Here is a 17,659-nt window from a genome sequence, read left to right as displayed (position 1 = left end):
ACTGGAATTAGACTGCTGCATTTCTGAGACTTCTATGGATGAAAATGTTTATTTTGCCTGATACAAGGAACCTTACCTCCTGTGCAAAATTTTTTCATAGTTACATCTTGAAAAACCATAAAATGAATGAAGCATGATGCTTTAATATTCACTGGCAATAGTTATGTTTAAACATGCAGCTATTTTAATTGCATTAACGTACAGCTATTTTAATTGCATAATGCACATTCGTAGCATAGAAATAAAAGTATTTGTCAGAAAAAGCAAAGGTACAGATTACTTTTATAGCTATCTTTTCTATAATAATTTATGAAAGTGATTTTTGCTAGAAATTATAATACTTGTAGAGTTAATAGACATCCTCCATTCAGAGGATATTGAATCTTGTTATAGATCTTGTTTTGTATATAGATTTTCTTCAAAGAAAAGCCACAAGCAATCACTACATATCAGAAATAGAAACTGAAGTAACAGTTCAGTCTGAAAGTCTGAAAGAACTGATATAAAAATTCTCAAATTCTGTGAACATCCCAGCCTGGATTGCTGGAAGCATCTTCATTGCTCAGTGTACAGAGCTCCATCTGCGTTCCACCTTTTTAAGACCACATCCAATTCTAGGAAGACCAGAATCTCAAATTAGGTGCTGCACAGATTACAACTCTGATGTTGCTGGTTAAGCCTGGTTTACATTTTGCCCTTTTTTCTGCTCTCTAATGTTTTTAACACATTGAATGAGTCAGCTGTTATCAGGAATACACAACTAATGATCTAGCAATCTATTACTAGTAATCTCCACTTCTAAGCCTTAATTCACATAGATAATATCACATTATGGTATGATTTGCTGTAACACACTTTCAAATACATAGCTGTGGAACCAGGAAAAATATCACAGACAGATTTTTCCAAGATAGCACACAAAAAAATCCAGCACATTCCAAGTTCCAGGCTTTAACCCAGTATCTATATTTGACTAATAGGAATAGTTTTAAGAGACTGAAAGTAACATAATTTTTTCAAAACCAAGTTTTGTTTTTTCACCCAACTCAGAAAATTTGCAGTTCTGAGCATTGTTGTGTGATAGTTGGCAGGAGATGCTGCTTTTTTAGTGTAGCCTGGTATAAGGTATAAGGTGGAGTTACTTGTGCTAAAAAGTAATGCCCCGTATCAATTGATAATGATCCTCTAATTCTCACTGGAGATTTTGCTTACCTTAGACAGTTCTTAACACTGATGCATTGTGCTCCACTAAAATTTGTATTGAGGCAAATGACTACCCTACCCTTCCTTTCCATTTTACTTTTCATGGTTCTGTCACATTTACTTTTGTGTATAGCATCTTTATGTATTTAAGCAATTCATTTGTTTCAGAAAGCATCCCAGCTTCCAAATACTACATTTCCAATTATTTGAAAATTGGATTTCTAAACTTTCAGTCCAGCACAGTAATCTTATCACTTTTCTAATTTGTCTTGCATTTTCCCCAGCATTGAACAAAATGGATAAACCCCAAATCATGAAAGGACTAACTGCAATAAAGCACTAAAACACTTAAATTGAGATATATTGTGAAAAGCTGTCTTGACAGACCTCAATGACTTCATTATCATTGAAGCAATCTAATTCTCAAAAAGCTGAGGCTCATCAAAGTTGTGTGAAATTTAGTTATTATCTGTTGATTAATAGTTTCAAATTAATTCTTCCCAATTCAGACATCCAACTTTCAATGACAGGACAAAATAGATTACCATGCAGAACAGAACTTCCTTATTGGGATTTTTAGCTATTCCTAACTATCAGTGGGAAGCTTAGGGCTTTTCCCTGGGTTTCACCTGGTCTTTGTAAATGTCTGTATTTTCATGCATGACACAAAGGGCATTTAAAATTTCTATCAGCTAGAATGCAGTAATTATCCCTAGGTCCAACATGTGAAATTAAATTTCTAAAACAGAAAACTATTCTAAAGGAGAGTGCCTAACATAACTAAGACTGTGAAGCCAAGAAAAGATGCCACAAAAATCTAAGTTTTAAATGTTATATATGTTTCTGTGTCTGAAAACTGCTGCTAAAGGTTTTGTTTATGACTTCTGTATCCAAACAACATCTGAGCATCTATCTCTTTATATTCTCCCAAGTTCACTTCCCATTCCTATTTCCTGTAGGTCTTTCAGAAGCCTTAAGAACCTAAAATTGTTAGGTATTTTTTATTAGGTATCAGATGAAGTTTGCATCCTCCCTTTTGCTCATATACTAAATGCTAAAGATACCACAATTTGGAAATAGTAAAGTAAGGATGCAGCAGCATGCTGCATATGAGATTTTTCTGTTTTGTTGGGGGGAGGAATTATAATTTTATCTTGTTGGAAAGCTTGTGGGTTTTACTCTTATTAAGCTAATACTATAATTCTTATTACCCACGTATTCCTAAAATGATGAATTTAGACAATAATACAGTTATTGCTAACCGCACCTGTATAAACTAAAAAATATTTTCAGATGTCTTAGCAGTTATTTCATGGCACTAAACATAGTATGCCTGAGCTTTAGAGGTATATAATCGTGTTTCACAATGGTAAAAACACAGTCACTTTTCCGTCAAAATCTGGACTGTCTCAGAGAAAAATACCCTACCCCCTCACTGAATTATGTTACTACAAAACATTGTATATCACAGACTAATACAAAATACCAATTATATGCAGAAGCAATAGATGCACTTTGGAGTTCTTTGTATTGCTTAGAATGACATCCTGATACTACCATTTAGCTCATGATAACATTACATCAATCAAAATCCAGTTTTAATTATACACCATTCTGCTTTTTCTCTCAGAGCAAACACAGACAAAATGCAATGACCTATTTCAATTAAAATACATACTTTATAGAACTAAAAATAGGTTGGAAATCACTTTTAAATCAGCTATCAGCCTGTCAATTAATGCTCTGAACCCCTGCTATTGACCCAGTACTGTACAAGCTGTTATTATGCACTGTGCTATGTATCATCTGTTCCCCGTGCTGCTCTGTTCCAGAAAGACAGACAGCTGCAACAGAATATCCCTGTTCAACCTGAGGACCATCTGACTTTAATTGTAGCACACAGCTTGATGTGGGTCTGGTTATGAGAAGCTAAAGTATCACACTGTAATAATCTGGAAAAGCAGAAACCTGCCAACACGCGGCTGCAAACAGGGGCTTGTGCTGTCTGGCAGCTGATGAGCTGCAGGAAATATGATTAATGAGCAAGGTATAATGATATCAGGAACCCGATTAGCACCACAGAAAGGTCACAGATCAAAGTAGTATGCATTTCATGAGCTCCAATCGTTGTATAAGATCTGGGGACTTAAAGAGGTAAACTCAAATGCAAAGGGGAAAAAATATCTGCATATCATAGCTTACAAAGTGAGCACTTGGAATACTATAATGCCTATTTTGTCTGAACCAGGAGACAGCAAGGAAATATTAGCTGAATACATCAGCCCATGCCACATTGTAGCAAGCTTTTCTTGATCATATTAATGCGGATCTGAGCTTTAAGCATTCTCCCTAAACTATTCGACTCGAAAAAGAAACTATGCTGATTGGATGCTGATGGTATTCAATCCACCAAGTATTAGCAAGGAAAAGCAATTTAATATATGCACGTAATTTTCTCAGTGTTATTCCACTACAAAAGTGGCAGATCACAGAAGGCATCATCCACACCAGCCAGGTCCTCTACCACTGGATAAGTTTAACTATGTCAGACAGAAGCAGTTAATGTAACTCATTGGCAGACAGGCTTAAATTTAATGCTACCAGACCAACCAAAACTTGGTATCCTAATTACAGAAACAGCATCAAGCACCTACAGCTGTAGGTCCTACCCGTTTGGTAGGACACCCGACATCATCTGGATGATGTCTGGCACACTTTAATACCCACACTTGATAAATTATTTCTTATTTTGTAATTAGCTAAAGCCTTAAAAAAAATATTTTTTTTTTCTGTGCAATTAATACTTGAAAACTGCAAAATTTCATGCTGAGAATATTGCACAAGCAAGAGATATCAAAGAGCTGCAAGAAAGGCAGACATGAGCTGCAGATTGGGAAATGAAGGAAGAATGAGGGAATGGTAAGTCAGGGCATATAGGGAGGTGAGGATGAGAAAACCTGGCCCATGGCTTGAAATGAGGAAAAATAATTAAGAGCTAACAACTTAGACAATGAGGAAGTGGGAGATTAACTTCACAGTGGGGAAAGCCAGATCTGTACCTAACAGAATAAAAGTATATTTTAATGCAAAATCTAAAACACCAGAGTTACGAGAGATCAAGGCCACCTTGATAGGTGTGCCTTTGACAAGTCTGCTCAAGAACACAGCTTTTTATTTCCCAGGTTATTCTGAAGCACCAGCACACGCGTCAAGCTCACAGAGGTGTCAGGCTACCTCCCCTACCTATCACCACAACTGTGAGATCAAAAGCTGAGTTTCAATCAGGCAATGGTTTGCAAGTAATCCTGCTAAATGTTACTGTATTTCATATCTCATTTAAATAAAACTTGCACATTCATATGGATGAAGGAAAACACTAAATCCACCCAACGTTCTTTGTGATTGCTAAGGTGCATCTACCACTGCCTGCAGGAATCTAGGCAACACAGCATTTCTGAAAACCATGGTATCATGTCACCAGTAAAAGTGCAGTGTAAAACATTCTAATTAACTTTTGAACCACAGATTTCTTCTGATGTAAAGGTTCTCCAATGTTATGAAGCTTGACATGCCACCAACAACAGAACTTTTTCGATTCCCATTTCCTCACTTAGGAGTATCAGAATGTTATCCTGATAAGCCTGGTATCTGAAAGGTTTTTGCGAGTTTCCATGGCTTAATTCACTATTTTCCAGTTAGCTGGCTACCACATGAAAACTGCAGCCTCGTATTTCAAGATTTGCTAGGAAAAGCTTCTATTATTTATTTCAGAATGCCATCAATGCAGAACTGTTTCATTCTGAGAAGAGCCTAACATAGCTTTTGAGAATGTGCTGAAACACCACGAATGACATTGTAACAGCTATTCTGTAATCCAATTCACTGCCCAGAGGGCACAGTGAAGATAGGCAGTGCTAACAACTGCATTTCCCAAAACAGGGAAGAGAACAGTAACACAGGTTTGAGAATGAAGCAGGCAAAAGAGATTTTAGTTTTATTTTCTTGTAAAAAAGGCTCTGAAAAATATCAATTTACTGGAAGAAATGGAAGAGGTGGCAGAAGATTGAAAATACCTCTTTGGAGTTATATGGACACTAAAATGAAGAAGCCTCAAAATCACATTTAAGTCACAAATATTTTTATGATCAAACAAGCTTTTTCAAGCCTTCTGTAAAGTGATGATTTTATTAGATCTTTAGAACCACAACAGCTGACATAGAAAAAGGGTAAGATGTCCTGTACATTTAGACCGCATTCAGACTTTTTCAAGCAAATCTAAGACTGAGAATACTATATTCCTTTTTTCTTCCTACATTTGTGAATCTATATCTTCATATCATTTCAGACATAGTTCTATTTAAATTAAAATATATTTGCAGGCAAATATGCAAATTATTTCAGAAGACTCTTGCAAGACAGAAGTGACTGGACAATAGAAGAGAGCCATCTTACCAGCCTGTTTATGCGAACAAATTCTTCTGGGGTTTTGGCCCATGGTGGAAGTTCAACATCTGACACCACTGTTCCATCATCCATCACTCCTAGATTGTAATTGTTGCTGTTGACAAATATCTCTGGGAGGTAATAAAATTCAGGAATCAATTCCTGTAGATAAATGAAAAACAATGCCATGATATAAATTCTGTCAGAGGATGCACTGCGTCATATTAAAAAATGTAATTATTAGGATGGAATTAAGCAAAGAGAATATATAAAATTCTCCCACAGAAATCCCCCTCCTTCCCTAGAAGGGTCCCCTTCTGCACTTTCTAAAATTCAAACCTGCAGATATGATGACTCCTTAGCATGCTTTTAACATCACAAAGAACTGAGACACAACAGGCTATAAAACTGAAATGCCAGAACATTGGTTTTGGTTGCAATTATGCACTGAGAAACTTAAAAAACCAAAGTAATGAACATCACATGGCACAGATAATGTTTAGTGGAAAGGTACAGACAATCAATGATGGTAAAAAGTTGTGGAAAACTGATTCTTTCATATTTTAGTATAATACACATTTAAAGTTCAAATGCACAAATGGTAATATACAGTTGGGTGAAACCAGCACCATAGATATTCATCACGAAGGTGTGAAACCCAGTTATAGTCTTATTCTCTCTAATGTAAAGGCTCTAAGAACCTAATGTTTAGCCTAATTCCTAAGATTGTTCAATGCCCAGAAATATTTTTTTTTGTAAATTCCAAAATACCTGGAGTTATGCCACATATTCCATAAAAATAAACAAACAAACAAAAACCCCCACAAATCTGAATAGAGTCAATATTTTTCTTTCACATAAAGTCAATTTACTCAATTATGTGTCCAGTCTATAAATTACAGGGAAGAACCACACAAAATTTCACACCAACAGAAAAAAAGGCAGGGATTTCACATGGTTACAAGGTCTGCACTAAATTCCTTGTCAGGATCATCACTGCTCTAAACAAGTGATGTTTTGATGTTCCAGGCCTGTGCTGAACAGGACTGGAACTCAGCATTTACACCTCCCTGGCTGGCCTGCTCTGGCATCTCTGCTGGCACAGCTACCATGGCTGAGGAAAAATAGTACAGGAATTGTGATTTCTAAGTCTTCTCAGAAAAACAAAGTAATAGTTATGGCTAAACAAAAACTTTATTAAGCAGAAAATTACACATTCTAGTGCAAAACTGAACGTAACATGCTAAGAAGAAAAACTACCCTCAAACCCGTAAGGATTTTCTCCTGGATAAGTGGATTATTTCCTTGTTTTGCAAACAGACCTGCAACTTCCTAAGTTGTCATGCATTTTATAAAATACACAGTAGGTAATACATAAATTTATCCAAGTTAATGGGATTAGAACCTTATTTATACACTTTCATAAAAATATCTGCAATGTCTGGGTATAATACTTAATAAAAAAAGCCCATCAAGACATAACACACATATTTCTGCCCTACGCTTTAAAGGTAGATTGTTTTGGTAGGTTTCTTTGCTTGTTTAATTTTTGGGGTTTTCTTTTTGTGGAACTTGATGTTGAGACTTAAATACGCCCAACAAACCTGACAATTTGATGGATTTAGAAAAATTGAGCCACTAAATTAGAGAATTTACTTCCTTTGTAAAGAAAGGATCAATACACGTAATTGCTTCAGGAAGTGAATTTCATAGCAAATGAGTGGTGTAAAATTGGTCTTCCATACAGCAAGTGCAAGCTGCAGGCCACTTTAGAAGTAGGAAAAAAAAATCAGTGGCTCTGTCTACCATGGGTGGAGGATGCAGCCACGCCAGAAGATCAGCAGATCAGATCTGAAACGCAGTCCTGACATGGGTCAACGGCTCAGCGGTCTCCAAGACAGCCCCTCAGGGCCAGCTATGGCATGAGCAGCTTTCCAAATGGCTGAGTGCAATGAGGAGGTCATCAGATTGCGAGCAAGGTCAAGCCGAAGTAGCCAGGGCAAAGACCAAGGAAAGATCAAGCAGGAACTAAGCTATTATCACCTCCATCCTTGTGTGAAACACTGCTTGGCTTTGAATTGTACATCTTTTTGTTTACAGTCCCCTTAATTAACTAGGGTAAAAAACATGCTTCTGTACCAAATGCTCGACAAGTAGTTGACAAAAAAGAGATTTGAAACTGTTTCACTGCATAAGAACAAGAATGTAGCAAGGATAAACGCTGTAAAACATAAAGTTAGTAAAAAAAAAAAGGAACACTGAGGTTGCTACAGTTTTTATCATCACAGAAACCAGCAAAGAGAAGCAGAGACACAGGACTATTAATTTGATAGCAGCACGCACCACAAATATGAAACCATACCCTGGTTCTGAGCACTTAGAATACAAGTCCTTTACATATGTTGCCAATGCTTTTATTTCTTCTTTAAATATGTATCTGTGCAGCTATTCATTAGTTTCTTTCAAGATCAGAAAGCATTTGACTTTCTAGAACACATTGTTTTCATTAGGTTACACAGAAACAATATGCTGGAAACTTCAAAATTACCTATAATTTCTACTAGTTTGACAATTAGAAACTTTTCATAAAGCTTTTCATTACTCTAAAAATGAGTTTTCAGAAAGTTTTTCGCTGTCACTATACGATACATTTCTACAAAAGGAGTTTCTTTGTTATGTGATTTTCTTGTCTTGGCCATGTGCTAACATTTACCCAAGGAAAAGGGAGTGCAAACAGATGCATGTGGCCATTGGAAATGAGCTGTATTTAGAGCACATTTTAATGCCTTTATAGGGGTGAAATTTATAACATTAGTTAAGGGAAAACAGTTTTTCCTAAAACCAGCAAAAACACCTGATCACAAAATATTAATTTTTATCAAGTAAACAAATATTCTTCATGCATTTGGCAGCTGTAGTCCTTAACAGTCCTCCTCAACTGTATTTGTGGGGTCTTCCTTTCTCTTAAAATCTTCAAATCACATGCACTGACACTAAGGAGATGCTGACCCACGTGTGCAACTCCAGATATAACAGAACTTTCTGGACACACGAGAATGTTAAAAAAAAAATGAATGCAGTTTTTGCTTGTTTTGCATGGCAGGAGGAATGAGTTAGTAAATGTTTTCACGCAAACATCAAATGAAGATGCAGGACCAGACATGAGAGGCCAGAATGAAGAATCTCACCCGGAACAGTGACAAGGACTGGACTAACACATGGCAAATACAGCCTCTGCATGGATATTCTGTCAGCTTCTTACGGCTAAATAGTTCTGAACTAATCCATGCTTCTGATTTGTAAAATCATCAAGCATGCGGTCTGTGGTTTTGTCTGCACAAGTTTTCCTTTGGCTGTTCTAAAACTGCTTCCTGGCAGACCCAGTGGATGGTCTCAATGGCCATTTTGTGGAACCCAGCAAATGTTAGTTCCTTATTTGGTCTTCTATGCACCCTTCCAGGTACTATAGACCTACATGATCATCACATTCTTCCTCATTCCTTTCACAAGCTAAAGGATTCTAGTCAGTTTAGATTTGTTCCCTCTGGAGGTCTTCCCTTCCAACTAAAAATTTTGGTTCCCTCCATACTTTTTCTAACTCTGCTGAGTGAGTCCCTTCTGAAATTTTCCACACTCAGCACATGTCAGAAATGGTAAAACTGCCTCACATTTCTTTTGTTTAAATTTCGCAGAAAAAGCCAAAACATCTCTATGATTTGTTGAAGCTCTTGTTTTAATACTTGTGTTTGGAAATTCCTTTCTGAAATTTCCCTGTTGGAACTCATCATTTCTACAAGGAAGAGACAAAATATCCTTATGGTAAGCAATACTTCAGCTGTTCTGCCATGCTTTTCAATACAACTGAAGAAGGAGCTCACAGACAATATCAACATAAATCTAACACTCAGTATTTACTTTAAAAAAACCCTGCCATATCAGGATTCTTATTAAAATATTTATAAAATTCTGCATAGTACTAAAGTACAATTTTTCTCTAGAAATTGCCCTATAGCACATGAAAACAATGATTCCTAAGAAAAATTCATTAAAAATATTTTTTTACAAAAACATAATATCAACAGGATGTTAGTTTAACTCTGGTAATTAAATTTCATATAGGCCACCATGCAAAAAAAAAATTAATATTAGTACTTTGTTTCATTAATGCAATTAAATGTTATTTTTTCTTTTGTTTAGAAAATGACTGATGCATTTTGAAACAGAGTTATATGATCTCCAAAGATGTCTTGAAACAATGACAGATCCCTAATTCCTATTACACATTTATAAGATACCAAAATTTCAAACTAAATTATTTCACAATCATGTTAAGCAATATTAAGCCTATATATAACCTGTCAAGCAAAATAATAACAATGCATATTGGAAGTCTAGACTTTTATTCATATTGCAACACTTTATTTCTTCTGTTAGGGACTTAAATGGCATTCAAGAAATATATACTAATCTATTAAATTAACTCAAATTTCATTTTTTCATCACACTTGAATGAAATAATTTTCAAGACTGTTGGGAAGTATAATTTCCCACTACCCATGAGTTTCCCTCCATCTGCTCTATGTGTCTTATTTCTCACTAAGAAATTGTTAACTAAGAAATTGTCTCAAGACACTACCTGAAATTCTGCCAACTTGCAAGAAAAATATTTTGGCAGGTTTCCATTAAAATGCTGAAGGTAATTAATGAAGAAATAAGTTACGAAGGTAATTAATGAAAAAATAAATTTTGTCAATATTTAGTCACTCTGTAAAAGTTCTAAGTGATTATACCTCAAACATTTTCTAGTTTAAGAAAAATACTGAACTTCTCAGTAATTCACAATTAAGCAAGGAGAATTACAAAAAGTCCAGATATTTATTTAGTAGATTAAAGAAACATATGATAACCACAATTAAGACCTGATCCATTATTGATACATAAATAGATTTTTATGTAGTCAATATCTCATTGGGTAACAACCTGCATCTTTAAAGCACTTTAAATCCTGTTACTCTCTCTATTTACATATGTATATACATACATACATATATATATATATATATATATATATATATATATATATATATATATATATATATATAATTATTTTACTTTTTACTTAGAATCTAAGTAAAAGTATTCAATGGTATGTATTGAACATATTTATGCACTAGGTAATTCAGGTTAATTTGACAAAGAAAGAGGAAAAAGTTGCATGTATAACTACATTCCTTCTCCTTTGGACTTCAGAAAACTCATCCATAACTTAGTCTAAATTTGTTATTTAAACAAGAAGTTCAGAGCAGATATTGAAACTATTTGCTTAATTTTCAATACAGATATGGCTGGCTATAAAAGAAGCAGATCACAGATATTAGATGGAACTTGCTGATCCACACATCCAGATGGCTGTATTTCTAACTACTGTAATTCCCACAGATTACAATGCACAGTTCTGATTGAATTTGGAATATATTTTCTCTCTTTTTTTTTCTTTTTTTTCCTTTTTTTTTTTTTTAACTCAGGGAAGTATTTCCCTGTTATGGATCTTAGCACAATTTTACACAAAACCAAATCTTTTATGAAAACCAAATATCTGCATCCTAAATATGTTAAACATTTTACTACACCAGACATGGAGTTTATGATTAAACATCTGAATTTCGAGGTAATTGCTTCTGAATTTTGATTGTCATTGCTCTTTTTGTGACTACTATGACATGAAATTTCTCAACAGAAAGGTCATTTTGCCAGTTTCACAGTAACTTTATTCAGTAACTTTTGAGACTTTAAACATGAAACTTGATTTAAAGAAAAACTGTCCAAAATTACGTTATGCTAATAAGTTTTACAATAAACTTGCTGAAACAGCATTTCTGTACCTAAAATTCAGCTGTTTTATACTATGAGGATCACAATCTGCCAAACACACTTGTATGAGATACAAATTCAGATACCCATTACCATTCCCCCAGCCTTACAATAGCTGCCACAGCTGTGTGTCATATCACAGGATTTCACAAATTAGCGTCCATTTTATGGTGGAACAATCTAGAGCAGTGTAAGGAGTTTACTAATGTTTTCTTTAATACTATGGTCTCCTAGCATCTCTTTTTGAACAAAACTAATCAAATTCACCAAAAGCAACTCAAAGCACATGGAAAAGAAATAAACACAAAGCAGCAGAGGAAAAGACATGAAGAACAGTACACAGCTCTATACTAGTGACTGTAGCTTGGTGAAAAATTAGAAAAAAAAAATCCATTGAATTAAACCAATCTAATTTCCTTTTCAAAAGGAAGCTGCAGTAGTGGATGGTGAAAGAAAAACTGGCAAGGTGTTGGTTTACTTTTGAGAAAGACCTCTGAGACCGCCCCAGTCTCCCATGACATTCCTACAAGCAAACTAGAGAACGGAGATGAGATTGGGTTACAATAACGTGGGAGTGGCCAAGCTGGAAATCCATATTCCAAGAGCAGTTATCAATAGTTCACTGTCAGACTGGGAGGACATGGTAATGGAGTCTGCCCTGCTCCTAATTCCAGTCAATAATCTCATTAATAGCCTGGCACAGAAGGTGCAGAAGTAAAATTCCAGATGACACTGAGAAGGCTACACTGCTGTTTGGACGACAGCAAGAGGATTTCAGATGATCTTAAAATCCGTATGGTACTAACAACAACAACAACAAAAACTCTGAAAACAATCAACAAACTACAGTGGAAAAAGGGAAAAGACATGCAAAGTGCAAAGTGCAACATAGGTGATAATTATGTTGTTGTAAATATAATGAGAAATATACTTATTGCAACAGGTTAGGTGCCAAACCAGAAGGAACAAGTGCTTCTGACCAAGTGCAGGCAAATACTGCCAGGCTATCCAGGTTTGCTTTTTCTGTGGTATTAGCAAAACTAACCAGGATTGTTTGCACCAAAAATGTAAATTAAGAAGTAACTGAGTTAATGGTCATGCCTATATAGTAGTTTAAAAGTACCAAGTGGTACTCTCACAGAATTGAAATACATTCAGTATTCTTCAGTGCAGAGTATTTAACTTAAAACACATAGTTAATCATTTAAAGTCACCAGTCCTGAGCTAATTAGTAAATAATGCCAGAGTGGTAGTGAGACACTAGTAAACTTCCAAAAGATTTTTAATTTGCATTCCTCAAATAAATGGATAGGAAGAACTAGGAAATTTAATTTTATGCCACATATCACCTCTTGAAATCAAAATTTGTGAAGTTCAAGCAAAGGTTATTCTACAGAGGAGCACTGGTTTCATGGTTTGATCATCAATCCGAGGTTTTCCCAGGATATTGACACAGATTGGTTGTGACCACACATATGCTTCAGCTTTCTCTGTTGGAGCGATAGCAGCCAGCAAGAGCTCTTTCCAAAGGCAGCTCCTGTTAGTCCTCCCTGTTACATAGAGTGCTTCCAGCTAAGATTAGCAATAATCTTAGGACAACAGCATCAGTAACTGCATTCATTTTTTCCATGCAAGATGCAAGGAGAAATAATTTCTTGTAATCAGCTCAATGGTTTGAAGTGTCACTATTTTTTCAGCTGGAAGAGTAACAAACCCTTCTTTTTATTTGTGCCCCCTACTTGCTGAAGCTACAAGGAACACAATCAAAGTGTTCCATTTTGTTCAGGCTCTTCCACACACAAATCAACTAAACACATTCAAGCAATAGGAGGCTAAAATATTGCAATTCTGCATGTAAAACATGTATTCTGCATTTAGCCATGTATTTCACAAACATTTGCAAGGTAGAGCACCAAGTATCAGGAAACTTGGTTTTTACAGCTGTAATGAAATATGGGGAATACTGGTATTTCCAGTGAAGATGGAAACATTCAAACATTTTCCTTTCTAATTCTTTAAACATGTCCTGTGGAAACCTCATTCTCATCCCCCTTCCTGGTTGTTCATCCAATCTCACTAATAGACTCCTGTAGTACTCTTAGTACTGACTCGGAAGCTTCACAGCAGCATCATGTAATTCACAGCAATTAACAGTCTCAGGAATCTGTAAGCAACTCCAAGAGATCATTCTTTACAGTAGGGATGCCTCTTAAGGCAGTACCAGCTTGCACATATATGATTTCCACAAGTTACCAAAGCATTTCTGAAAACCCCTCCCTACACTGATTGCCAGGGAAACATTCATTGCTTTTATTTTTTTATTAGGAAGGTTACTTTGATTCTAACGAAAATCTCCTTGATATTTAAGACCATTGATTCCCACCCTATCCAGCAGCAGAGATTTTTTTCCTTTTTTTCTTACAGCAGTCTCCATGTAATAGATGGACACAAGCTCCTCCTCAATTTGCTCTGCTTTAAAAGAAAAATAAGCATAGCTACTCACTCTTTCCCTGCATTTTCTTTTCAAGACCTTATCATTGTTCCACTGTGGATTCTCTCCAACTAGCCTACAACTATGAGTGTATTCCAGCTCAGACAAATTAAAGCTGGGCAAAAGTGAAGATTTTTGTCATACACTTTGAAAGTTACATTACTTCCTGTTGATATATCTTCCATGAAATGTTACTCACTATTGTTATACCACAATACTTCTAATTCACATGCACTGGTGTACTAGAACCCTAAATCTTTTTTTTTGTTTTTCCCCACAGTAGATTGTTCCTTGTGTTATAACTGTATGAGAACCTGCATGAAAATTACAATTATTACTTTTCCCTAATAAACTTTATCTAACACTTTTCTAAAATAATTTTTCCCTTCTGCAAGAAGTACTACCCATTTCACTACACTTCCAGTACCTCGCAATCTAACAGCAATGGAAATTGAGGCCTAACCTGTTATTATCGAGAAGAATTCTGCTCAAGTACATCTTTCAATTTTAATAATGAACTGCTGGTAGCTATTCTCCAAATACAGTGGATTCTTTTAGACAGAGTAATCCCAGATCACTCATAAGACAATGTAAAAAACTAAGATCATCATCTGCTTCTTCTCTATTCATAAGGTCTGTTACCTTTTCTCATCAGAAACTGTGATTGCTTTGACATAATCTCCTCTGGATAAACATGTGTTTCATTTGCTTGTCTCCAAGCTATCTTCCTGGAACTTAAACACAGTCTGATTATTTGCCTAAGTATTTTTCTGTGAATTGTAGTTAAACTCACCTCATAATTTCTTGGCTCCTTTTTTTCAATATTAAATACTTCATTTGTCCACTACTGATATCTTTCTCCTTTTCCATTTCTCAAAAAAACCCAGAAAATACACTCTGAAATTCCATCTGCCAATCTTGCGGGTTACAAGGAAATTAGCCCATAATGATCAATTAAGTTTGAAAAAATTCCAGCGTGTTTGTAATTTCTAAACTCTTCTTTCCCAATTTCATATAGACATTATATCTTTTTCTGAGTGGAAAAAATTCCACTAGTCACTGATTGCCTTCGATTCTCACAGATGCAAGAAAGACATCCTTTTTTCAACACTGTTAGTTGATAATTTTCACATTCCAGTAATTTGAAAACCAACCCTTTCCTGAATTGTCTGCTTACCATAAACATGAGTGAATGATTTTGTGTCACTTAGGTCTCTTGCTGGTTGCATGATATCCTTGAGCTAGACCCTGATTTTCTCCAAATTACACTTTTCCATCCTTCCTTTCATTAAAAAAAACTAACTCTGATATTAATCTACCTTCTTGGATCTGATCTTTCCCACCACTGCCAGCACCTTTGTCTTTTTTGTTTTCCTCCCCAGTTCAAAATATTTCAGTCTCAGGGATAAAAATGTTTGCTATAGTTTTACAGAAGAATTCACTGAAATATTCTCACAAAAGTAAAACCACGTATCATTTCCCTTGCATCTTTTTCCAAACGATGAGATGGCTCCCAGTCTTCTTCCTTCCATCCTACACTCCCAGCTGCAATAAAGGCAGAGGCAGTATAAAATACATTAACACCTTTCAGGAAATGTTTTACCTTGATGTCAGAAGTGTCACGCTGACTGTTGCGCCACGCTCTTGAAATAGACGAAAATGTCCTATCTGCATGATCAAACTTCCCACCTTGCAGATTTAGGAAAAGTGTTGTGAAGGGCTCCTAAATACATATTAAAATATTAATTTTAAAAAATCAATGCATGTCTTCAGAAATTTCAGGGTAAAACAAGGAATTTATTATTCTTTTGGGTTCTGGTTGTGAATTATACTATTTTCTGGCAAACAAATGATTAATAGTAAAGGGTTAATAATATTATTTAAGAATAAGAAATACAAACTGATCCTTGTTTGTTCAATAAAATGCTTTTTAATCTTACTCCACGCATACATATACTCAGATAAAGAAAAGCAAATAAAACCAAAAGAAAATACTCAAAGGCTGAAGTAGAAACTACAGTTCATGTCAATTGTGACACAAACTGCTCTCAACAACATGAACAAGCTCAGGTGCCTTAGATATTTATTAAACTAGCATGTAACAAAAATAATGTGCTTTACTTTGTTCAAGGTGATCTCTTAATCTAAAAGGTAGCATCCAATACTGAGAGCTTCAGGACTGTTATTGCTTCATATATGATTTATGATTTAGAAAAATGTTTGGAAGATTTAAAAGCCTCCTCTTATTTAAAGAACACTTAAGCACTTATTAGTGGATAATTGCTTGAAATTAGCTAAGCACTGTAAATTACTTCAAGGATTTATGTATGCTTATACATTCTAACAAGCTTTAATTAATGATGTGCTGCTAATGCTTTCCCAAAGAAATTACTTCCTAGGAGATAAATCACCTTTCAATTTTATTGAAAAATGCATTGTTTAACCAATACATTATCAATATGTAGTAGCTCAAAGTTACTTCCTTATAAATTGCAGCAGATTTTTAAAAATTAATTATTTACATCACAGAACTTCATGATCATCAGAAATCTCAGTCATTAGGAGGGGAAAATTAAATATATTAATTAAGAACCACAAATGCTTGGTACTTGGTTCAGTCAGAAAATATGCAAGGAAGGGAAGTTAACCATGTTTAAAGAAATACGTAACTAAAAAGCAATTTTTAAGGAGAAAAAGCTTTACTGATTTGAAAAGGCTGTACTAGAAAAACTGAAACTTTCCACCTGAACTTTGGAGCACAGTTCTCCTATGCTACTGATTGCAATTACTAGAAAATTTCAATGCTCTCATATACTCCTCAGTTTTAGTTGAGATATTTGTTGCCTTAATTACCATTTAAAGGAAAATAATCTTTTTAAGATATACTTACAATCCTTAACAACCACGTGAGTGCAAAACTTGCTGTTGAATAATGAGTGCCGTAGTGAAATTTCGGGACCTGATCGTCTTCCCATGACTCGTATCTCTCAGCAAAGAACGCTGCTCTCTTTGGGTTCAAAGCTCCAATAGGCTGTGAGATGGGTAAAAATAAACTCATTAAGCAAATAAGATCAATGTGAATACTATCACATGGTACTCCCCTTGCTCTTTTTGGTAACCAGAATTATTGGCATGTGTGGAGAAGACTGGGTTTGGTGCTTTGCAAAAGCAGATGTTGGCTCCTGTAAGCACCTGAGGAGATCTGTGTACTTGGAACCAGGATTCCATGCACACACACATGGCTGCTTGGAAAAATCTCCTCTGCATTACTACAGGCTCCATTTACTGCTGATTCAAGTCACTGACTCCATTCAATTCACAGTGGAATGTCTGGGACAAAGTGTTGTTTAACTTGGGTGCCTGTGGATATGTGTGCATGTTAGATACACTATTAAGCAAATAGAAAGCAACACTGAGAAACATTTTCTCTGACATTTTTTTTGAGAAAAAAGTAGTGATTGATGGCGTGGCAGAATATTAACAGTGGACTTGGAATTTTGATATTACTGTTCTTGTTTCTATGCTTTCTATTTTCCACCTCAAGCCAAGTTTTACTTAATTCATGTAATTTCAACTTTTGAAATAGACAAATGAAAGATCAGAATTTCTGTATAAAATATTAATATAAAAGAAGCAACATATGTATTACTA

The 17,659-nt window shown here is 35.2% G+C and overlaps 1 protein-coding gene across 9 annotated transcripts in view; it reads right to left on the bottom strand.

Moving 5' to 3' along the window:
• LRBA (LPS responsive beige-like anchor protein) overlaps positions 1-17,659 on the bottom strand; it is a 370,012-nt gene that overhangs the window by 84,734 nt on the left and 267,619 nt on the right. For all 9 annotated transcript variants that reach the window (XM_059843942.1, XM_059843943.1, XM_059843945.1 and 6 more), the window contains 3 exons: positions 16,899-17,039; positions 15,612-15,731; positions 5,656-5,808 (listed from right to left, as the gene is read on the bottom strand). In XM_059843942.1, coding sequence (XP_059699925.1) covers positions 5,656-5,808; positions 15,612-15,731; positions 16,899-17,039 — 414 coding nt within the window. The remainder of the gene's footprint in view (positions 1-5,655; positions 5,809-15,611; positions 15,732-16,898; positions 17,040-17,659) is intronic.

Source organism: Haemorhous mexicanus, chromosome 4 (assembly GCF_027477595.1).
Source record: "Haemorhous mexicanus isolate bHaeMex1 chromosome 4, bHaeMex1.pri, whole genome shotgun sequence".
In the NCBI taxonomy this organism is placed as follows: Eukaryota; Metazoa; Chordata; class Aves; order Passeriformes; family Fringillidae; genus Haemorhous; species Haemorhous mexicanus.
Note: the sequence above shows the minus strand (reverse complement) of the source record. Positions and strands in the feature narration are given on the sequence as shown.